Here is a 24932-nt window from a genome sequence, read left to right as displayed (position 1 = left end):
GACAACCATAAGCCTGCTAGAGCCTGAAAGTTGCTTCAGGGTCTCAGCTGCTCTGTATTTTTACTTTCACCAAAAATAAGCAAATAATACTAAATATCATTTTATAAGCAACAAATGTTTAAAATAAGCTTTTATAAAACCTCAGGATTTCAAGTTTAGGCTTGCATACACTTTTGAAACCAGAGATCACAAACAGTTTCACTATCTGCCATTTTTATCAGCAATCTTCAAATTATGCGAGATAGCCAGAGGCTGTGAATTTAGGTCCTGAGAAACTTGAAGATGCCCAAAGTATGTTAATGCTTGTACTTATGTAATTAATTGGTATTATTTTTGCCTGAGGTAGTCTAGAAATAACCTAGACTGTTTGCTTTATTTATCTTTTTGTTTTTGCACTGGCAGTGAACCCTCATGTATTTCTTAGGTTTAAGGAGCATCTAATAAACATCATCACAGCGGTTAAATTTACTTATTCAAAATTTTTAAGAAATCTAGACTTTCAGTTAGAGCACTGTATTATTGCACTTGTTAATTTTTATGTTTCTGTGACCTTTCCTGACGTATGCAACTAACTTTTCAAATGTCACACTGGTTAATGGATCTCACTAACTTTTACATAGAACAATGTGTTGTACATATTTACCCTCACAGCTGATGGAAAAAAACTGGCAAAGCATCGCACCACTCCTGTTTCTATTGTTCTTTTCAGCCTTTTCACAACATGAGCCCATGTTTTCAAAATGGCTAAAAGCACTTCAGTGCAACTTCCTAAAACAGTGTCCAGCATTTTCTGAATATCAGATCACTTTCGGCTCTCCTATCTTTTATTTTCTGTCAAGTGCATGCTACAGTATTTTCTGCCATGACAAAGAAAAGGTCCATCTGTAATCTGAGCATTGCTAGCTCAGTAACAGAATCAAGCAAAAACACTGAAACAGAATAGTCTGGCTCTAGAGCCATATTCCAGCCAATGTTAAATACTGAGTAAGTACATAGTTCTAGAGGGAAAAAAAAAAACCACCACAAAAATCAAAGAACTCTCCAGAACTTCTCTCCCTTTAGAAACAGCTATTCCCTCCAGAGAAACTTACTGTGTTGGGCTTCATACTGGGCACCATGGTGCTGTAGCTGCTGACTGCGCCTGTAACAGCCCTCTCCAGCTTTCAGAGCTTGCTTGAACAGCTTCTCTGCTTCTACAATTGTTGTTGCTTCCTCTTCAGCCAAGAGAATATAGGCAGTAGCACACCTGCAAAAATATCAGAGGAAAAACCATGAGAAAGTTGCATGAAGTAAAAGCTATACAAAGACATGCAGACTGGCAAGGATGTACCAGATACAGAGGCAATGGAGTTTTGTCCATGTACCTCTCTGTTGAACTAGTCTGATGAATAAATATTGTGGCAACCTACAGCTTCTCTCATTTGTAGATACTGTATCACTCAGTCACTTGAGTAAACCTATTGACAACTACCCCAGAAAGTAAAGCACTGTCTCACCACTGCACTGTTTGTTTTAACACAAAATGTCTCCATTACTATAATGGTATCGAAAGAATCAATAGACCTGTAACACTTGCCATATGCAAAGAACAGATTATAAATATAATTGTATAGGTTAAAAAACAAACACACACACACCCCACCCCCCCACCCCCCCCCATCCCTCCAAAACCCAAACGAAACCCAGGAAAGCAGCTTTAGGAATACACAAAAAGGTGAAATGCATGGTGACAGTCACCTCATCCAGCTTTTAGCTGTCTGGTTTAGATCTCTTAACTATCTGTGCAGCTCCACTTCCATCAAGAAGCATCTTCACAAAGCCATACATTTCACACCTTTAAACATCTCTCTAAGAATAGGGTGAATTACTGTATGGAGGTGCCTCTCTCATTGACTATAGAGGGAGCCCAAACAACTATTTTAAACTCAGTGGCCACACTTTCAGCAGCTGAAGTTAGGTGGATAGCCTGTTGACTTCCTTACAATACAAAGCACACTGCTGGTAAGATTTTTCTTTATACAGAAATAGAATCAGGCTGCAGCTGCCTCTAGTTGCAATTTCACAAAGGGTCATCAGCTGAGGAACAAGAAACGGGTCTGGGTGAAAACAAGATTCCAGGAACCAGTACTCGCTGTGGGCCACCCAGATGACAAGCAGCTTGGCAGAAAGGGACTTGGAGATCCTGGTGGACACCAAGCTCAACATGAGCCAGCAATGTGCCCTTGCCGCAGGGAAGTCGAATGGTATCCTCAGCTGCACTCGGAGGATTGCTGCCAGCAGGGTGAGGGAGGTGATCCTTCACCGCTGCTCAGTACTGGTGAGGCCACATCTGGAGTGCTGTGTCCAGTTCTGGGCTCCCTGGCACAAGAGGGATATGGACAGACTGGAGAGAGTCCAGTGAAGGACCATAAGGATGATTAAGGGACTGGAGCATCTCACATATGAGGAAAGGCCGAGAGGGCTGAGACTGTTCAGCCTGGAGAAAAGATTGCTCAGAGGGGATCTCATCAATGTTTGTAAATACCTGAAGTGAGGGTGCAAAGAGGATGGAACCAGGTTCTTTGTATGTGTGCCCAGTGACAGGACCAGAGGCGGTAGGCACAAACCAAAATACAGGAGGCTCTGTCTAAACATCAGGAAGCACTTTTTTACTGTGAGGGTGATTGAGTATTGGCACAGGTTGTCCAGAGATGTTGTTGAGTCTCCCTCCTTGGAGATATTCAAAAGCTCCCTGGACATGGTCCTGTGCAATGTGCTGTAGGTGGTCCTGCCTGAGCTGGGAGGTAGAACCAAATGACCTCCAGAGGTCCCTGCCAATCTCAGACATTCTGTGATTCTGTGACACATGAGTAGAACAACATAGGCTTATAGCTCACTTCTGCAAAAGCCTTTTATGCTGCATGCTCTCTCAGTTAAACTTCTGTCCAGGAACAAACAATTCTCTTTCTCCATCTGATGAAACATGTGAAGGACAATCCGTGAGGCATCAGTTTATGGAATTTTAGAATGCAGTATAATCTCTGACAGCAACCTAAGGGACTCTCTCCACTTTATACACTTTGGCAACATTTATACAGTTTGCCATGCCAGTAAAGTATCAGAGCATTGAGTTTATTGTGAGATCTCTGAATACTACACTTCTCATTGAGAAAATAAATAATGGACTCAAAGACCAAAAGTCCCACAAAATTACATCATATTCTCTCACACTATGAAATGAGTATTTCAGAAGGTGTTTATGAGTCCCTTCTTTCTTGCCTCTGTTCAGGATGACTGAGAAATCCAAAAGGGAACTCTCCACCTCATAAATGCATATTTCATATGCTTATCAGGAGGCAACTTAATTAACACTTTGCTACGCTGATCCAAAGACCACTGACATCAATGAGAAGACCCCTATTGTCATCACTGCCCTAAGGATCTTTTGGGTGGCTAGCACAATGTGCAGCTGTGCTTTTTTCCTCCCATTGTAGGCCTTCCTGTGACAGGCCTGTAATCATGGTTAAAAATTACTGTAGCAAACCCCCTGCCTTAAGCTATCATCAAATGGATTTTTAAATGACAGAATAAATGTTAATGTTGTTGTCACTCACTCATTCAGTTCCAAAGCTTCATGTGCTGCAGAAATTCGGGCTTGGGGGTTTCTCTCTCTCCAGGCTTTCTGCATTACTATTCAATAAACAAAGCAGAACAGGGGCATATCAGCCATTACAGCGTTAACAAGGAGAATCTACTGCATTATAACAACAAAATTTATTGCCCTCAGCCTGACTCACTCCAGTGCACTTCAAACAGCTCAGTGATCACCCTAAAGATACGTAATCAACATGAGCTTTTGTCCCAAATACTCAGCTTTATTTTTACATTTAATTAAATTTTTTTCCATGGGAAAATCTGGCTAAGAGATCACGCCATCTGCACAGTCACATACAGCGGTGACAAGCAGCTTTTTCCTCTTGGGGTAGTAGATTCCACAGGGCACAAAAGAATACATGGATAGTTGGGATTCTCGTTCTAGTTCCTTACTGTGCTGTTGCTTTAGGTGAATATTAAATGGAAACAACATCCAGGCTAATCAGACCACCTTACAGTTAGGCAATAGAGTTCAGAAAATAGGATTCATGTTTATCTTGTGTCAGAAAAGCACAGTATGTTCTCCTTTGTAATTAAGCCCTCAGAATAGGGTGCCCAACCATTAATATCTCTCCTTTCCTAAGAGACAAAGAAGATTTGTCGCTTCAGAGGCAAATTCTGACGATTTAAATCATTGTCGTACATTTTTAGCAGAACCAGTCTGCACGTGGACTTAACAGCAAAGGCTTAACACAACTAAACCTGCTTATATCAAAATCAGTTGTAAATATGTCGTTCCTCTTCTTTACGGACCTTCTAACTACATCAGGGAACGAAACACAGGACCCAAGTTTTACATAAGCTCTCTCTCTTCTGTCAGCATAGACTAAATAGGACGTGGACAATGTAACTCAACATACTACACTGCAGCTGGAGACAAATTAAGCTATACATGTTTGAAGCCACTGCAGGAAACAGGAGAAAACCCCAAGTCTTTACATTTGTAAATGGTACCTTGAATGACTTCAGCAAGAAAGTAGAACAAAACAATGATACAAATTAGATAGTTTATATCTATATAGATATTTGCCCAGATCTGGAATACTACGAATACAACAGCAATGGCTTTCCAGGCACTATCAAACTTCTGTCTTTCCTTATCTACTATGTCTGACTGCATTTTTCTTGCGTTAGTTTAAAACAACCATTAACCTATTAGCAAAAACAGTTGTTCACAAGGTCTCTTACTAGCGTCTGCAGGCCGTAAATGATCCGTGTCACATGTAAAGAATGTCTGATGGTCCTGTGCTGAAAGATTCATATCGTAGTAAGTCAAAGGTTCTCTCCCTGTTACCCATGTATACCTGCAAACATGCCAACAAAGAGACATTTTGTTTAATGAGGTCACATTCAGCAAAATGAATCTAGAAAAGAATCCTAGATGTTAGAGATGGGCATAGCCCACTAAGTTCACCCAGCCAAACTCCTAACCACCATACGTTTCATTTCACTGTACTGGGATGGAGCAACAGTAGTTGAACCTGAGTAATTGAGGATGTTGGAAAGCACACACAGGAAATCAGTTATGCACATATTCAAACATTAAGACTACATGAAACCTAGATATAATTCATTAGGTTGTTTGCTATAACTGATCTGAAGTGAATTACTGTATTAACAGTACCAAGTACATCACACTTAGGTTTTTCCATTTTTTTATGTCACCAAAAATTGCAGAAATAACAAGTGCATGAACATAAATTTAAATTCCTCTTCATTCAGAAACATTTTACAAATGACAGAAAAATGTGTCCACGGGTGTCTTTGTTTTTCCATTTCTGAGGGAGATTAATGGAAAAGTACAGTTAAGGTCCTTAACCCAGTACTATGACTGAAACTGCAACAACATCGCACTTACCGATTATATTCAGCTCCTCTGAACAGATTTAAAGGATTTCGCCAGACTTTGCATTCTGTCAAAAACAGAAACACACAATAATGAATCTCTCCCAAATTACAATGGTACTTGAGGTTTATCAGAAACATCAGTTACCTTCCAACAAGCCTTATCAAACGGCTTTTATTTTTTATAAGTGCAAATGGAAGAAAAAAAAATCAAGAGCATAGAGATGCAGGTAACCAGACTGTTCTTCCTTTTTAAATGATACTTTCATTATAAATCAGTGTCAACAGATGTAATTATTCCAGACAAATAACCACTAACAAAGCACCAAATACCAGATGAAAAGATAATACTGATTAGTGCCAGAACTCACATTTACTATAATGGAGAACTGAAGAGGGATCACACTGGGTTATTGAACTGAAAACCATCAATTAACTCAGTCCCTATGGACTTATTATTTCTACGGAAAAACTTCACTGTCCAGTTAATACTGCAAATCACTGAGAATCTCAGCTACAGTTGCCAAATTTCATTCCTTCTTAGCTCATGAAGTAAAAATCCATGACAACATCTGCTGATCTTACTTGAGTTATAAACATCTCAGGGTTGACAAAGGATGATGGCAGAGAAAAGTCCATTGCATTGCAAAGGTTTGGGAACACTAAAAGCATTTCATACATTTCTCTCAGGGGTAAAAAAAAAATCCAAGTTCTTTACACTACAGGTAGGAAGAGATAAGAAAATCCATAACAGTGTAATTTAGAACTAAAAAAAAAAAAAACAACCCACACAAAAATCAATTCCTATAGCATTTGAAAAGGAAAGGTCTTGATTCTGACTCTTCTTCCTTTAATTTAACACTAGACTTGTTCTCCTCATTTCAACAAAGACAATTCACTCCCCTGGAGGTGAAACTGGAATCAAACCCAGTATTTGCACAAAGACTGACTGAGAGGCAGCATGTTGTTCTACCACAGATCTGCTACTGGATGACCCCTCATGTGGTGCTCTGCAAAAGCTCATCAGTAGCATGGGCCCTGCAGCACTTCACCAGCTGCTTTCCACCACTGAAGTCAACCAGCACATTTTTCCCTATGAAAATTTCTGACATCGTTTCTAAAGAGATCACAGCAACAGTTTTCTTGTGGGATGTTGAGTCAGCATGGTACCCTACTTTATACAACACTGGTAAGTATATGCCTGCTCCCTTCATGCCTGTTCCATTAAAGAAAGACAGAAATACAGAACGGCAAGTCAAGCCCTTCTCTTTCTCACGGACATAGCTCCCACTTCTGAGTATGAGGCTAAAGCAGCACAGAGAGGAAGCATTTTACATAAATTATTTCCAGTAACATAATGACACCCACAGCTACACAAAAACTAGTCAGGTAGCATAGGAGGTAGGTCCTCAGCTTGGTGCCCACATGGCCTAACACATGCATGAAACAGAGACATGGGAATGGGAAGATGTTTGGGAAGAGAGCATTGATTATACATCTGCATCTTTCAACTAACCATTTCAGCAGGTAGCTAATACTAGAAAGCACCACTGGTTTACTCAGCAGAAGTGCTCGATCATCAGTCAGCCGTTCTGTGGTGCAGCCAGAGGGTATGGCTGTTTGACAGGCTTCAATCTGATAGTTTTTACACAATATGACTTTCAAACCATTGTAAATATTAAATCAACATCAGCCTTCTCAGATCCAGTGGTACAGTTCAATGACCTGGCTTACCCTATTTGCAACCAACAAGATTAGGCAACGACTATTTGATCACAGTGACACCGTTCTTCTTGCTCATCTATTTAAATTTAAGTCGTTATATATACTTTATCTGAAGTATGCAGTACTTCAGCACTGTAGCAGGGAAAGGTGGAATTGGGGAACAAAAAGGGAGGTGAAGAAGGGATTTTATTACCACCTGCTGTCCTGGGGGTAGTTTGGCATCTGCCTGGCTAGTTAAACATGTGCTCTTTATTCCTTTTGTCTTGGTATCTGTGGATACCGTGGTCTCAGTACAACAACCATTCTTCTGACCTTTCTGAAGACAAAGATACCTACTGCAATATTGTACCATAGTCAAACATCTACATAGGAAAACATGGTGAGACAAGTGAAAAACTCATCTTCACCTTGTTGGACAGTCAAAGAAACATCCCAGTGTTGATGCATGGTAAACTGAAAAGGTTGCCTTTTCTGTTACATTATAAACTAATAATATAATTATGTCCTTATTTTATATAAGCAATTAGGATTTATTGAAGATTAATCTTTCAGCTCCTTGTTCAATGATCACATTTTGAGCTCCAATCTTTCGGAAGGCACAAATAACAGGCTATCCATACAGACACACTATCCAGAGACACTGTGACAGAGTCCCAACTCATAGTCTCAAGTGCCAATGCACTGAAAGCAAACACGCTCCTTGACTATTTGTTTATATCAGAAAAGTCAAGATGCTTGGTTGAACCTCATTAGTCCGAATAATGTGCCTTCTGCTTTAAAATGATGGGAGTTATTTCAGAGCTGTTGAAGAGTGACTGAGCGTGTTGATGAGTGCACACAGGTGTTTCCAAGCCATCCCATGCTTTCTGCCAGTTCACCCAAATCTAATATACTGGACCATGCAGTGCTGCTGATCACAGCCTCTCCTCAGACGGGAATGGCAACAGCTGAATTTGCTGTGCTATATGGAGGCTTCCCCAAGTAGAAACACTCAGTAGAGAGCAAGGTTTTTTGAGGTCACCTATTTTATTTAACTTGTAAGTTCAAAGCTAATTTTTGTTTGTTTGTTTTCATGAATACTAAAGGGCAGAAATAAAATTTGACAGGTACAGACACAGGCACCTCAGCTGTTAAATAATAATGTTTTCTCCATAACTGAATTTGGGTTTCTTTCATTCACTTTTCCTCACTTGTTAATTTCAATATATTTTAAAAGTCTGCAGAGGAAATAAATTTCATGAAACCATAATTGATTCTAGGGCCACACTCCTACTGAAAGTTGAAGTAATTTCCAATATTAAGATTATGGCCTGTATGCCAAGCTAGGGCTGGAATAGGTAAGCTTTGTTTTACAGATGAGGAACACAAGCCGAGATGCTCCTGCCCTGACTTTCTTTAACAATCAGTATCACCAACTCAAGCCACAAGCAGAAGTATTTCAGCAACTTCATTACTCATGGGCTGGTTTTGATTCATCTGCCCCAGGTAGCTGAGTCACCCAAGCAGAGGGACAAGTCCCTTGGGACTCCTCTTCAGTCCACAAAGATCAGTGCTTGGGGGGCTGATTCATTTGAGGCAGGCTGGCCTGTCTCTCAGAGGAACCACCCCAGGCAACCAGGCACCTGACCCAGAGTGCCTCAGCAGAACTCCAAACCTGTGATGTGAACAAACTGACCTGCAGATATCATCCTCCTGCCACAGAGCTGTAACAGGACTCAAGCTGCCTCAGTTCAAAATTGACATTCTCTCTGCCATCACATAAAAGCTGATTTCTTCTGATTTAACACTCTTTTTCACCAGAGCAAGTAGATTTGTATTTATTATCGTAATATATAAACACATAACAAAAAGTACAACTCATACATTTATACCACTTATGTAAGGCTCTCAAAACACCTCCTCAATCATATGTTTATTCAGAATAATCACATGCACTAGAAAAGAAGCCCCAGAGTGTCAAGGTCAACTTTAAGACACCTTCAGCCTGATTTGCAGCACCTACTCCTTACACTGAAACTCATAAGGGCTGTGAATGTCTGGAAGCTCACTAAAATTGAGCCCCAAATGCCTGAAATCAGGTCCCCTAAACTGGAGGCCTTTTTAAAAAACCTGACTGCATTATGACTTGCCCAAAGACACAAATCAAATTGATAGCAGATTCAGGAACAGAACAAGCCCTTAAGCTATTAAAAGTCAGAGTGCTTCTATTTACTAAAGTGAAATTCAAATGTTGTTTACATACTACCTAATTTATCTAAAAAATAAAAGTGATGCAAAAGCAGATGAGCATTCCCAACATCTTTTTCTGATTCTATGGTTTTTTTACAGTGTTGGTTTATTCAAAGGAATTTAAATGAAAATACCACCTGCCTTTAGAAACTGTATTGTAGAAAGACCACGTGCAGTTTAGCAGGGCTTTCAGAACAAGGGAGAAATAGATGCATTAGCAATGCAACCTGAGCAGTAAACGCTGCAGGAATCTGGAAAGATATAATTAGCCACAGCAACTAATGAAGCAGCTTTACCTTTTATTTGACAACAAGTTTAAAGGAAGCCTTATCTGGTCTCACAGCTCAGCATGAGATGATATTTGTACCATGTGCCTACAGCTCGCCGCCCAAGGCGTGTCGAGCTGCTGCTGTCACAATGGGCCTGGGTGAAAGTCGAGCACGGCACCCTTGGATGAGGTGAATGTGGGGTGTTTTGGGGCAGGAGAGCTGCACAGCCACTGTGCCAGGCAGCTGAGGCTCTGCCACCACCCAGCAGCTTCACCCTGCACCCACTCCCACCCAGCTCAACAGCCACCCGAGGTAACAGCCCCTCATGTTTCTCCTCGGCCATACGAAGGACATTTTCCCCGGCGCTGGGTGACCCGGGGCACAGGAACCTCGAGAAGCAAAGTTTCAGCTTTACACCGCCTCGAAAGCCGAGGGAAGGGCGAGGGTGAGGGGTGAGGGGGTGAGCGCCGCCCGCCGCCCCTCACCTGAGACGCTCTGGCGGCTGGAGTCCGCGTCCCCGTTGGCGGCGCTGGCGGTGCTGGGCGCGCTGTTGTCCACCCCGCCCAGCAGAGGGCGCAAGTGGCTCACCGAGACCTGCTCGATGAAGGAGGTGCCGTACTTGCGGAAGTACCACCACTCGAAGATCTGCAACAGACAGCGACAGCGACAAGAGTCAGCGCCCGGACCCGCCCGACCCTGGCCTCTGCGCCGCAGCCCGAAACGGGAACCGCCGCGGGCGGGCGGGCGGGCAGGCGGCGGCCCCCTCCCGCCGCACCCGGGGGGAGGCACCTGCCGCCGCCTTCCCCGCCCCAGGAGCACCGAGGCCGCAGCGGCCTCCCGGCCTCCCTGCCCGTGGCATACTCGGACTTTAAATTTGATCCAGGTTCGTGCCGAATCCGGCAAATCGCTTTAAAAACCTGCAGTACAGCAGGACAAAAATCTCAATCTTGTCAGCAAAAAAATCTGGTTGGTTGTTTCAGGTTTTTAAAAATTACTTCTTTTAAAGGCATTTAAAGTTGGTTGGAGCATTCCTCTAAATTGACTCCTGGAAAAAAACCAGCTCAGCTCCATCCTGTCTAACATCAGCGGTGTAAATGGGACGCTGCAGTCAGGACTGCTCTCGCCTCACCTTTCCCCAGCTCCCTCTGCAGTCAAGGGAAACTGAGGAAAAGCAGGCGTGTGCTTGTTTTCCCAGCAATGCTTCCAAAGGAATTTATTGAGTTGAATTTGAAAAATGTTATAAATACCAAACAAACTCCAGGAAGCTGAATCCTGTTCCTTTTAGGATTCTTTTTTCCCCAATTGAACTGTGTTTTGTTTTGTTTGGCTGACTTGGGCTGGTTCTGAATTAATTTTATTTTCAGGCTTTTGGTTCAGCTAGCAGAAAAAATTATAATTTAAAGAGCTCTATTGAGAAATCATTCCACAGCCAAAAGAATCCCTTGTAATTGAAATTATATACATATCAGTGGTATTTTCTCAAAGAAATTATATTCTTGGGTAAGAATACACATCTCTCAGGAAACCACATGAACTTGAAAATGAAGACTATTTTGTATAAATAGGAAAAAGGTTTTGACTAAAAATTGTAAAGGCACACGCTTATAATGAGTATGTAAAATGACTGTGTTTTGCAGTTGCACTTGAATCATCACACAAACATCTATATACCAGCTGAAACAAATTTGGAATATTGATTGCACTAGGAATTGTGAACAATCTTTGCCTGTTCTTTATTACTTGGTGTCTCCATGTTTTATGCCAGTGCTGAAAGCTTTTACAAAATCCCTGGAAAAAAAAGAACAATTATTTATGGATTCTTACAACAACTAGGCATGACCAGTAAGTGAAAGGATTGCATTCACATCTTTGACACCATCAGTGCACTGTCAAGCAGGTTCTGGCGGGCCGGCTAGGAGCCAGCAGGCTCTGCAAGGCCTCTTAGGAGTCTTCCTGCTGCAAAGAGGTTCAGGCTGGGCTCCACACTCTCCCTCCCACAGAATTTTTTCATCTTCAAGCTCTCTTGAGCTTCTTATATAATTGAACTGACTTCTGTCTCCATGGAATTGTCTGTAGACAAGACATACTCTATTTTTTTCCCCCTTTAAACTATTCCATAGGGGAAAAAAACAGAAGATCAATCTTCTGGCACAGTAATAAAATGCTCCTTTTCAAAGGGTACTCCAATGCATTCTGCAGTGGGCCTTCCCCTGAATTCAGCTGTGTTGTTAAAGCGTCTAGAGGTTGTTAAAGCATCGGGAGGAAGCTGACCCTAGCTGCGCTGGAATGAAGGGGGGAGTGTAGCTGGTGGCCACTTGTGACAAGTTCACACAAGAGTGCGTGGCAGCCCTGGAGATCACTCAGTCCCCAAAACAATCTAACAGCTTTTCTAGGAGACATCAGCGAGAAAGAATGGAGCAGTCTGATGAGGAGCATACAGAAGCACTATGTGAACACATAAAGGTCACAAGCCCTTGGGAAGATGGCCACAGAGAAACCAGAACATAAACACACCCAGATCTCTGTGAACTCTATGTCCCCGGCAAATCACTGAAAACCCACACAGCATGGAGTTCCTCCTTACATAGGCTCCAGAACGCATTTGTCACCGTGCCCGTTCCATCAGCACACGCTTGCAGCCGTGTTCAGCTGGGAGTCCTGGAAAGTCTGGGACAGAACACTGAGGATTATCACTGAACACTTGCCCCTGCACTGCTAATACACTTCCCCTGGCATGCACCCCTGCCTCCGAATGCCAGAGGCTGTGAACAGGGAGCTGGCACAGGTGAGCCAGCTTTGGTTTTAGTTGTCCTCATGCTCTTAAGCATGCAACACTTTCTAAAGGGTTTAGAATTTAAATCTTATGATCTAAGAGAGCATCATAACCTAAGCAGGCAGCGTGTGACTGACCATGAGAGAAAGGCCATGCCATGAGATGCAGTCACAGATCTACTGTGAGCATCTTTTTCTATTTTATCTTTGGAAACTTTGAAGCTTGAACAAATCAAGGCACACAAGCCACAGTTCTACCTGCCCAAGGCCTCAGAAGGAGTGGCTGTTAGGAATCAAAGATTATAGTCTTGTGCTGAGGCAAGGGACACTCAGTAAGACTATCACTGTAACGTAAGTCAGAAACTAAACTACAGCTGCCAGACTGGCTGCTCAAAACTCTTGGCAATTATACACCATATCTAACAAGCTTCATACTTTCTTTAAGAGAAGAAAAACATAGATTTTTTTAAATGTGCTAATAAATCCCTGCTCATTATTTCAATCATAATCAGCTTTTAGATAAAAAGTCAGTAAAACTCAGAGAAAGAGTGAGCAGCACAAGCTTATGCTTGAGCCCACTTGCCCTGCACAAATGTATACCAGCTGGAAAACTGTCACACTGAATTTCAGTGAAACTCAGGATAGAAGCAGAAAGAATATGTATATATATGTGGTCGCTACTACAGTTCAGCTGAGTGACTGGAACTTGCTAGAACATGTAACATAGATGTAAGTCTGCCTCCCTAGACTTACAAATACATTAATTACTTAAAAAAATTAAATTGTTTAAGGCAGCTTTGAAAATATCTGCGATGCTGAGCAAATCCAGTGCCAGGAAACATTAGCCAGATCTCAATGCATATGGTCTCTTAGAAATGAAAGCCATAAATGATCATCGTAATAAGCCTTTGCTTGGAGTGATTTATTCATGGTGTATGAGAAGGTAATCTGTAATCTGGTACTGAAGTCAAAACAATAAATTCTCTTTGCAGAATTTTTGTACCTTTCTCAGACAGTGTCACCTGTTTTGAAACCTATAAATCAAATTTCTATAAATCAAATTTGATTTCTAGCTGCACCAGCTCTAGTTTGAATGTGAAGTCAACAAGCTTTTGACAGTTTAGCAGATGAGAGCTCATCTGACAGAATAATAGGTGACTACAAGGATTAATTACCCACTGAAAGAGATGTGGATCAGAGAGGAAAATAAGGAGAAAGATCATTTCTGCACCACTTCTGAAAGAAAAGGCCACCTCATTTCTGTCATATACATACAGCAGGAGGGGAACTCATCTTCACAGACCTTGTCCCCTTCACAGCACGGCCAAATTTCTCTGGGCTCTTTCTAGTTAGTGCCTGTGCTTTCAAATCAGAACAGAGTCAAGTATCTCCAAACCCTCAAGGGATCTTTGAAACTATTATGCTCACAAAGGCCAAGTTAAAACCCTGTTCTGAATGTTTCCAGCTTTGTGTGTTTAGAAATCCAAATCTAGAATTTTTATTCTTTTAATCTGGTGTGGATAATGCTTAATGTAAGAGTATTTAATTCTGGAAAACCCTTATTGATGATTTCTAGAAATGCATGGCTATGAAAAAAACAACTTGTAGGTGACAAATATATTTAAGTTACGTAAGAGCTGGTTAATCACTCATAAATCTTCTTAATGCATTTCAGATGCTTGCTTTGGACTTTTTTCTGCTTTTACTTCTCCAAGCAGATACTTGTCTTCCCCTGTGCAATGAAAACAATTACAGTCATCCTCTTTCTTATCTCTGCTCTCACATACAGACAATCCTGGATCATGTTATTCCTCTGTGTAGCAACAAATCTATTCTGCATCACTTGGGATATCTGATGTTCTCGCCTGGTTTTTCAGAACAGATATTCCATCATAAATGCATCAATTCACAAGGGATGGTTTTGATGGTGGTTCTCACTGAACCAAGTAGTGATGTCTATCAATGATCTGAATTATGCTTTCCTGTTTATCATATCTGACACAGGCATCCTCTCTTAGAGCAAACACTCTCTGTAGTCCTCTCCTAGTGTATTAGTATTGAGTCTTCCATAGAAGCACTAAAGGATTTTGTTTGCCAGCAGCTTCTACAGCTCAGAGTTCTCATTCAACCTTGTAATGAGGCTTCCCAGTCTCACAGGAGTAAGATTTGAAGTACTTTTCTAATATGAGGACTTCTAACAACTGATCTAATGGGATTTAAATGAAACTTACTGTCTTGAGGAAAAGGATAACAATAGCAGAACTTGATTCCATGGTTTAAGCCTATTTGATAAATAAAATGGGAGCACAGCACAGGTTTGACTGGCTTACTCATCCATGCCGTTTGTTTGCTAGCACACTGCCTGGCCTGTGCCAACTCTCCCAGGAAATGACTGGACATGTTCTAGGGATACCACAGCCCAGGGGCTGTTTCCAGTAGACAGTATACAAAAGATCATCCTGTTTTGGGAGGCAAGAGTGCTCATCCATATGGATGTGACTATACAATGCTACTTGCTTTCTGACAAAGAAAGGCCCTGGTCTGTTTTATTTAGCTGTTAGGGGTAGCCAGTGACTCAAACTGATACTCCAATCCTGCTCAGTTTGGTTTCAGGAAACAGTGCACCTCTGACCATGCTCTCAGTATCCTCAACAACAGTCCGGAATGCTATGCAGCCCCATTCCTTCTGGGTGAAATATGCCCGTTTAGCAGGTGTATTTCAACTCTGCTCCTGGTTACCAAACCCCCACTTATCTCAGGGAGTCAGCATGAGAAGATACATGCAGTGCAAATGAGCATCTTATTCAAAATAAATTGCTATTCACTTACACTTCATCTACCCCTGGAAATACATAATATACTGCCTGAACTAAGAACAGTACTTCTCTCAACACTGGGTATACCCCAGTTACTTACAATACCTTTCTCTTGTCTGTGGACTGGGTTATAGCCTGCCTTCCTCTCTCATCTGCTCCTTGACAAGTGTTTCCAGTTTCTTTGGAACTCCCTACAAGGATTCTGCCCTCCCTGACCTGTCAGTTTCCACTGAACAGAGCAAAAACTTTGAACAATTACCATGTATCACTTTTCAGCTGCCAAAGATTGTCCCTGCACAACTGCCACTTTCTTGGAGTCTGTGGCAACACCCAGAACTCAAGTCACCTTTGTGCTCCTCTGAAGCAGACTACACAAAGGTAACGAAACAAGCAGATGAACAATTAATATCTAGTGAAAGTAAGACAGGTCCTTTCTGTGTTATTCAGGTCCTCTTTCAGACTTCCTGTACTAGTACCATTGGCTACAAAAGGCTGGGACTCTCATACTATATACATACTCAGGTAATAGCAGATAGCCCAGCTGTTCAAGGCTAGCCTGTGTGTAGACTCAGCACTCACTCTCTACCTCTGTAGACTGCTTTTCTATTTCTTATCTCTGAAAGACCTGGTGTTTGTTCATTGTGAAGGTTTCTCATTGTGTAGCAGAAAACTTTCCTTATTGTTCCTGGCTCTGAGGTAGAATACAAGGCATTCTTGGTGCAGATTCAAGACTGGGGTTCACTTCTGGCTATGCTTTGTTAGAACTGAGACTCCATCAGTTTGCAATGCAAATGCCACCTGAGCTTGCTAACCAACTTTCACTCTAGTGATAACTGTATGTTAAATACATGGCCTTATTTAGAAATCTCAGTGGCATTTACATAGTTCCAGTTCACAGCATTTACTGGACATCAGTTGTGTTTCATGACAGTTTTATTACCCCACCTGTGGAAAACCTCAGCCTTTCAGGCACCGAATACAATGCAGCTCACTGTATTCTGTGAGACAGAATCATGTTTTTTACTGGATTAAAAGTAACTGTGGTGGAACCAAGTTTCTAGTACAATATTTCTAATGCAGCTTAGGGCTTAATTTGGTTCCTAATTTTGATGCCTAAAATAGTGCCTGAAATAGATCTCTAAAATAGGGATAAATTGAATATATGTTAAATTGTTTATTTTAAACTATGTGCTGTAATCAAGAAATTATTAAGGAGAATGCTTGAGATACAGAAAAGTATTTTCTGTACAGTTCTGAGCTACCCAGAAAAGAAAAAAGGTCTAAAATCCTTACTTCATTTAAGTCACATTGCCTACAGCAAGGCCAGAATTTTACCTAAAGAATGAAAACAAAGAAACAAAATGAGACAAGAGAGCAGTGTTTTGCAAAGGAGTCACGTAGCATGCAATTGCCCAAAGCTGAACTCTGCAGAGTCATTGTTTCATGACCCAAACATGAAATAGGAAAAGCATTCACTTTCCCATTGGTTACCACAGTTTTGAAATGGATGGAATTTTCCATCATTTCATAACCTGCAGTGCTGTGATTTCTCCTTCTGATTAGGAATTGCAGCCAACTGATAACAGAGAGAAATCTGCCAGACCATATGGTGGAAAATTCCAAGGAATATTACTACATCTAGTCTGCAAAATGCCCCTGCAATGTAGATTTGACAAGAGAATGTTTATTTTATGAAAGAGTGTCACTTAATACCATTAGCAGGACTAAGAATCCTTTAGAACTGCAGGTGCTGTGTAGTGTGACAAGTTAAGTGGGTGGTAATGCAGGCAATATTGGTAAACAGCAAGATTATTAAGAAATAATTGATCTGAAGCAGAACTGGGCTAGTGACGGGCTAGCACTACCTCACTAGAACTTTCCAGTTCTATCTGTCTTTCCTGATGCATGGTCTGCTCAACTTGCAGTTTCTTTTTTCCATGATCATGTCTGCTAAGTTCCTTTTCCATCACTCAGTTTACAGATCCCATGTTCCTCTCAGCACAGGCAATGGACCCTATAGTCTAGGGTTCCTGGCTGCTAGCTGCCTGGCCTATGTATCTTCTGCACACTTAGGATGGCGGCATATGAACAGCAGACAACAACTGATAGCAGTAGTGAAGGTCCACAAAAAAAGGCTTTCAATCTTCTTTCATTCTGTGTCTAATACCTCCATCACCTTGCTGTTCTTCAACTTGTTCATAATGGACTTTGTCACGCAGCATTTAGTGATTTCTTTTCAGTTAAGGCTCACTCAGTCTAATCTCTTCTTGGAAGGCTTCTATCAGTGCCCTTCTGCCCCTTCTTCATATCACACATCTTGCAATACTCCTTGCCACTTCCTTCTTGTACTTTCCATCAAAGTACAGCACTTAGAAATTTCTTGCTCACAAGAGTCTCATACTGAGCTCATTCCTCAGAAACTGCCTTCATGACTACAGTATAAAATGTACCTACATTTGCAATCATGCTATACACAATTTAGTTTCATATAATTTAGTCTCTCTTTAGGGTTTTTGTTCCTGTTTGATTCTGTGAGGTATTTCCACATAGGCCCAACAGCGCACAAATTGTCCTTTTCTGGCCACCTCCTCCTGCTGTCTTCACTCTCTAACAACAAATATATAATTGTGCCTGTGAAACCTGTGTTATTCCTCTCATTCCTTCTCATCTTGGTGGGGCTTGGCTTTTTAAATGTTTATTTTTTCTGAGTGACAGTACTGAATGTAAAATTCAGTATTTTTCTCCCATGCATTTGAGTGAGTTGTGCTGAGCTGAATCCAAGTCTTACAGGTCTGGCTTCTATTCACATTCTGAGAGATCTGCTGATGCCTCTGGAGCTCTGTCCTGTGCTTTGGGGCTCAATCTATACAAGGATGATGAATGCCCAAGGTGCGGACATTAAGTAATTGCCTTCTGCTACAAGGAAACCCCAGAGCAAGGCACAGCAGTAGTGCACCTGATGCTTTCTACCTGAAATCATCTATGTGATTAGAGTCTCACCAGCATTCAGGAGTCAAGGATGCAATTTCTTTGTCTACATCAGCTACAGGCAATGTGGAAGAGAGAGGTGCAGATTTCGCATGTGAAACTGGTAACAGCTTAGTTAGGATCTTTGTTGCTTTCAGGTTTCTCTGAGGTCAGTAGATCTGAGGTGCTGTGAACTAGCCCCTAGCCATGTCTCTCTCCACTTACCCCTATGATAACTACACTCCTAAAATTGGACTCAGTGGTCTCCCAATTACATGCCTAGTTTGGTATGGTGAGGGATGGTCTGCAGCTTGTATCCAGCAGATTTTTAAAGCAAACAACTTGTTTTTAGTCAAAGGATCTAACACTGATTGAACAAAGAAGACTAAAAGACAACCTTTCCCTGGGGAGGGGAAGTGAAGAGGGAAGTGTTGATCTCTTCTCCTTCGTATGCAGTGATAGGACACATGGCAATGGCTCAAAGATGCACCAGGGAAGGTTTAGACTGGACATTAGGACATTCTTTACTGAGACAGTGGTGAAACACTGAAACAGGCTTCCTAGAGAGGTGGTTGATGCCCCAAGCCTGTCAATGTTTAAAAGGCATTTGGCTTTTGGTCAGCCCTGAGCTGGTCAGGCAGTTGGACTAGATAATCGTCATAGGCCCCTTCCAACTGAAATTCTGTTCTATTCTATTCTATTCTATTCTTGCAAATAGAAAGCCAGCTCTCAGCAGTGAGGAAAGAGAACAGCCCAGTCTAAGCATAATACCCTAAGTACACCGTGAAGATTCTTAGATTTTTTTTTACCTGCATTTGTTTCTATGAAGACGCTGAAAAAAATTCAGAGCAAACGTTCTGCTCTGGACTCCTGCACTGTGATGGTATTATGATTCATTCCACTGCATCAGTCTGAACAACAAAGCTCTCAGGGATTACATAGGAGGGAGTTTAAAATGGTTTTAAAACACCCTTCAGACCTTTAAGTAAATAGGCAGGTATGTATTGAGAAAGATTTTTAAAGTGAAGATCTGAAATAATTATCCCTTGGAATCCTGGCACCAGAACTAGGTTTACTGCTAATATTCTGCTTGCTGTTTCTCTAATAAGTCCTGTTGTAACTTTCTAATAGGACCACACTAAGCTGAGATAGTTGGTACCTCGCATCCTCTTCTTTTTACTGGCTTTTTATTTCTGTAGGACTTGTTGATGTAAACAGAAATGTGCAAATACTTGTTATGAATTACTATAGGGTTGTTAAAGGGGCGCATTGTCCTTCAAGACTTCTTTTCTTCAAAGACATATAGCACTGAAACATTCTTTTAATTTTGTTTCCACAGAAAAAGAAGTACAAATGAAGAAATACAAATTTTATGTACTGCAGAAATGTAAGTATGAAGAAAAAAAGAAGACATCTATTAATCTGGATAAAGACTGAAATCCCATTCTGGATAACAAGATCAATTTGTAAAGTGATTTTAATATATTTACTTACCAAAATAAGTCCCGAGATTAATGAGGAAGTGCCTGTCAGGGCAACATAGAACTTGGGGGTTAATGTGTTCAAAAACATACTCACTGAAAAAGAAAAGAAAAGAAAAGAAACCATGAGTACAAGAACAGGACATGTTCCGAACATGTGTCTCATCCTCCTCCCAACTACTTTCCAACTTCAGGTAAGTATTATCTTAATTCTGATAAAAAAGACAATTTAAAGAACATCCTGTTCCATCTGCCTAACATGTGATAAAGCAGTGTTAGATTGCCACATGCAGAATTTTTTATTCACAACAGAGTCAATCACAAGGCATTGGAAAACATTTGCACACATGTTTTTCCTATTCCAGTCAGCGCTCCACTGACACTGAGTTCAGGATTCCCCATGATATATGGAAGACATTTTATTATCTGTCTTTGTTGCTCCATTGCAGTTAGAAATCTTAGAGGTAGATCTCAATGTCTCGCATCCAATATTGTTTCAACATCCTGTATGATCCTGGTGAAATTATCTGGACAAACTTTTTAAAGCCTTTTACTTCTCATTACCTTGGTTCCTCCACTTATAAAGTAGGAGATAACAACATTTCCCTAACTCATTCCACTGCAGTAAAGTTGGTGAACTACTCAGTATGAAAACAGTGAATAAATTCATACAACAGATTGGATCTAATTGGCTTTCTGATAATTAAGGATTAATATCATAATAGCTGTGCAGATTATTTGAAATTTAGGTCAGAAGCAAAGCCAGACAAGCTGCAAGGAATGGCAATTCCATCTGTACGGGCTTCTAGAAATTCAAAGGGCTTTTCTAGCCATATCCCATTTTGGAAGCTGCTGAGAGAATCACCAGGTCGTCATACTCAGCACCCACAGAAAATCCCAGTGGCCTTAACAGAATAAATAATGTTTTTACAGGTTTTGGATCACTCTACAGAAGCTACTAGGGAGAAATGGAGCTCTTTCACTAAATTCTAGATGTTTAAAGAAAACTCTCAACTTCCCATCACCTCCATCTTCCACAAATTGAAACATTCTCTATTAAACTATACTGAGGGTTAGAATACCTTCTGTAAAAAACTCTACTGCTCTCATCCTTAACCAGCGTCAAAGTATTTCTCATACATCTATACATATATGTATATACACGCATATATATTTGTGTATATATATGCATCCATGACTGAAGAGGGAACTGAGAATAATTAGCAGGTAAATTTAAAAGGCTTGTAGCAGACTAGCAGTCATTAAAAAACGCTGATAGAAGATCTGCATATGTAGGTGGGAGGCCCTCAGTTCATTCTGTTCCTTTTAGAAATTACACTTACTGATATTAAATAATATGGAGCCACAAAGTGAAGAGAAGACAACAGCAGGATACACTTCAGCAAATATATTATTAGTTTTCCATGACCAGTAAGAGAAAATTTTTTTCCAGAAACACATCACAAAAAGAGATTTAAACCCTGCAATTCAGCTGCTTTGTTTGGCTTTTGACTACATATTTTCTGTATTTTTTTCTTGAAAAAGCCATGAACTGTTAAAATGGAAGTGTCATTTTTTGCTCCATTGGAGTGGCATTAAGAACCAAGCTGATACAGTAAGGTTAGTGGTGTTTAATTACATTGTATATTTTCTTTCACAAATTAGTTGGATGCCAGATTGTCAGCTAGTTTAAATCAGCATAACATCCCCAGTTTTACTGTGTGCTACAGAGCTACACTGATTTATGCCACCTCTATGCAAATAGTCAGAATTTTCCAACTTTTTTTTTTCTTTCTGTTCCCATTCTTCCTTTTTTTAAATGTCTAATACAAGCTGATTTTGAAATAGTAGTCCCTGCTTTCTTCAGCCCCAGAAGGATGAGGAATGAAGAGACTGAAATAGCTTTGGCTTCTACCAACCACCATGAGTCCTTTAGAAGAAACATTCCTCATTCTGGAATGTAAACGTAAGCCAGAGACATAATCAAACTATGTCACTGGGGAAATTTCAAATTGCCAGTGAAATTACTTCCTCTGCTTAGGTCAGGATATTTCTGAGAGAGAATATGCTATGACGGGATATAGATGTCCATGTTCCCCATGTAGGACAATGCTGCTGCAGTGCCAACAATAACATGAAAAGCCAGGCAGCAGGAGACTTTTTACAGAGGTGCTTTCTCTTCCACTCCTCCGCCATGGTTTCATAGCTCATGGAATGCTGGAATTGTTCCTATTAAACTGGAAAAATTTTCCCATTATCCTGGAGGAAATTAGATTTCCAAATCTGTGAAGCTACCGAAGTCTCCTGTGTTTTAGAAGATTCCACATGAGGATATCCATTGAATAACGGTATAGTCTATTGGCTTTAAATCCCCCTTGCCTGTTTAACTAAGAAATGCTGCAAGGAGAACAAAGTTTCTTAAGCAGTGATGAGATACTCACTTATCATCACTGACTGCCATAAATAAAATTTGCTTTGGGAAATGCATCCCTGTTTGGAAGAGCCATCTCAACACATTAGCTCCAGGGAGCTCATCAATGGAATAGAATGAATGAAGCTGTTAAGAAATGTTGTTAGCTTTTCTCCATCACCACTCTTTTACCAGCAATGTATACTGATTTGTAGACAAACCCTCAGATCTGAATGGAGATAGGATTTTATTTATCTGTCATTTGCACCTGTGTTACTCCTCTCTTCTTTGCTTGCATGTATACTGGTGCTCCTTTATGCTCTTCAATACAGGCTGCTACAATTCTTCACTTTTACAGCTTAGTCATGGGAACTGGTAAGGTGAACAGGTGTAACACTGGATGCTTTTAGATTGTATGGGCCAGACTCCCAGCTAACTGGAATAGCTCAGTAGATTTGCTCCAGTTGCACTTAACTACCAGAGCTGTTTATCTGGACTATATCTCCCTAATCCTTTTTCCATTCTTCTTCCCACTATTAAATGTAAGAATCTTTGTTCCATTATGAAAACTATCAACTTCTGCCAGTTATTAACAACCCTCACAGTCCTTTTGTCTCCATAAATAATTATTAACAAAAGCAAACACTTTCTAATATAGAAACATATCTCCAAAGCAGTAAAACTAAGCACTGGAGGATCTATGGTCAGACTATTTTTATTCTGAAGTCAATGGCAATTCAGTCATCGTTTTGGTGGAAACTACATCAAGGCCTAGTTCTCATAATATTAATCCCAAAAGTGAAAATTAACCCACTTTTGGCTTATTTGTCCTGGTTTGAGCGAGTGGCAGGGGCTTTTTGGTAGCAGGGGAGGGGGCTACAGCAGTGGCCCCCTGTGAGAAGCTTCTTGAATCTCCCCTGGCTCCCAGTTGGACCTGCCTTTTCACCAATGTCAGGCCAGTTAACTGTGCCTCTGCGATAACATAAATAAAATAAAGGGTAACCTGGGAGAAGCTGGGGGAGTTGTGAGGAGGAGTTGTGAGGAGAACATCTGTGTGAACACCAAGGTCAGTGGAGGAAAGGAGGAGAAAGGGAGGAAGTGCACCAGAGCCACCCCACCCTGCCACCCATGGGGGTCTACAGTGGAGCGGATACCGATCTGCAGCCCGTGGGGGGCCCCACGCCGACCCAGGTGACTGCACCCAAAGGAGGCCAGGACCCTATGAGAAGGAGGCCCTGCTGTTGAAGTTCAGTACTGGGAGGATTGCAACATGTGAGGGTGACCCACACACCCGTGGGAGTGACTCATGTCGGAATTTGTGGAGGACTGTCTCCTGTGAGAGGGAAACTGCGCTGGAACAGGGGAAGAATGCCAGAAGTCCCCCCATCCCGAGGTGGAAGAAGTGGTAGGACTGACCACATGCCCCATTCCCTGCTCCCCTGTGCTGCTGTGGGGGGAGAAGGTAGAGAAATCAGAAGCAAAGATGAGCCCAAGAAGAAGGAAAGGATGGAGGAAGGTGTTTTCAAGATGTGGTAACACTTCTCACGGTCCCACTCTGTCTATTGTTGTTAGTGTGTATTAAATGCATGTTCTTTTTTTCTTCCCCTAATGAGTCTGGGTTTTGCCTATGCCTTAAAGGATGAGGTTATCCCTCCTTGTCCTTATCTCAAATTCCTGGGTCTTCTGCTTCCCTCCTCAGCACTGGGGTGGAAAGGGGGAGTGAGTGGCTGCACGGTGCTCAGTTGCCCTCTGAGCTCAAACCACAACACTGATATATATCATTATTCAAAAGAGAACATTTCTTTACAGTGAGCATTCTGACATTGAAGAAATCACTCTCACATCCAGTACCTCCATCCTGTGGTGGACTCAGATTTCCTTCAGTGTGTTGCACTAAACTAGAGCCATTAAATAATGCCAAATGTCCATTTGCCTAAATTTGGATAGCAGTATTTTTCTCCTCTATCTCCATTCGATGAAGTAGCAGGATTGAGAAGCAGAGAAATGAGAGCTGAACATATCAGCAGAAGATGACTGAAGAATAAAGAAGCCAAGTAGAATCACCAGCAAAAGGTGTATGTCCTTTCTTCTGAATTAATAACATGCCAGTGATTGCCTAATTATATCTGTCCACAAAGGGAAGATGGTGCAGTTATTCAGCTTGGAGTATCATCTCTTGTCTGTAACTTTATAGAACTTAAAGGGGCAACTAATGAGTATCTAAGAGAAAGAAACTTGCCTGATGTTCCTACAGTGCCAACTCATTTGAAATTACTATCAAATCCCAATTATTTCCACAGGCTTTTGACAATTAATCATTTATTTTAGGTGTGTTAGTAGAGATGATGGAATACAGTACAGTCTGTTTTTTTTTAAGGAAAACCAGCATGACCTATAAATGCTGTCTAAACAAGCCAAACATGTCGGCTCATGGCCTTACAAATACCCACCCTGCTCTTTCTTCCCTTCTCTTTATTACTTTCATTTTAGTCATGCTTGAGTCATCCAGAATAAGGCACTATTTACATTTCCAAAGGTGCCTAAGTTACACTGGTAAATCGTTCCACCCTATTGTATAATATTTAGGGAAGGACTGTTATTTCATTGCTAACTGTGCATGCTCACAGAAATGAATTTACATCCTATTCAATTCATGGCAGAAAAGCTAAAAAAGCTCACAAGTCATACCTAATATTCCCTGTTGAGGCTAATCAAAAGAGGCAATTGAAATGTTCTTGAAAGCTGATTGTGTTTCATTCCTATTACCTGTGTTATTCATTGACAG

At 41.1% G+C, this 24932-nt stretch overlaps 1 protein-coding gene across 8 annotated transcripts in view; it reads right to left on the bottom strand.

Annotated features, from left to right (window-relative positions):
* Window positions 1-24932, bottom strand: part of ST7 (suppression of tumorigenicity 7) — a 155681-nt gene that overhangs the window by 51224 nt on the left and 79525 nt on the right. For 4 of the 8 annotated variants that reach the window (XM_074903146.1, XM_074903139.1, XM_074903141.1 and 1 more), the window contains exons 2-8: window positions 19751-19833; window positions 16583-16624; window positions 10187-10346; window positions 5492-5546; window positions 4822-4937; window positions 3594-3669; window positions 1092-1246 (exon numbers count right to left, since the gene is read on the bottom strand). In XM_074903146.1, the coding sequence (XP_074759247.1) occupies window positions 1092-1246; window positions 3594-3669; window positions 4822-4937; window positions 5492-5546; window positions 10187-10346; window positions 16583-16624; window positions 19751-19833 (687 nt within the window). The remainder of the gene's footprint in view (window positions 1-1091; window positions 1247-3593; window positions 3670-4821; window positions 4938-5491; window positions 5547-10186; window positions 10347-16582; window positions 16625-19750; window positions 19834-24932) is intronic. The other 4 variants (XM_074903140.1, XM_074903142.1, XM_074903144.1 and 1 more) reach the window with 1 other exon arrangement.

The sequence above is a fragment of the Athene noctua genome, chromosome 3 (genome assembly GCF_965140245.1).
Source record: "Athene noctua chromosome 3, bAthNoc1.hap1.1, whole genome shotgun sequence".
In the NCBI taxonomy this organism is placed as follows: Eukaryota; Metazoa; Chordata; class Aves; order Strigiformes; family Strigidae; genus Athene; species Athene noctua.
This window is presented reverse-complemented; position numbering and strand designations above follow the sequence as displayed.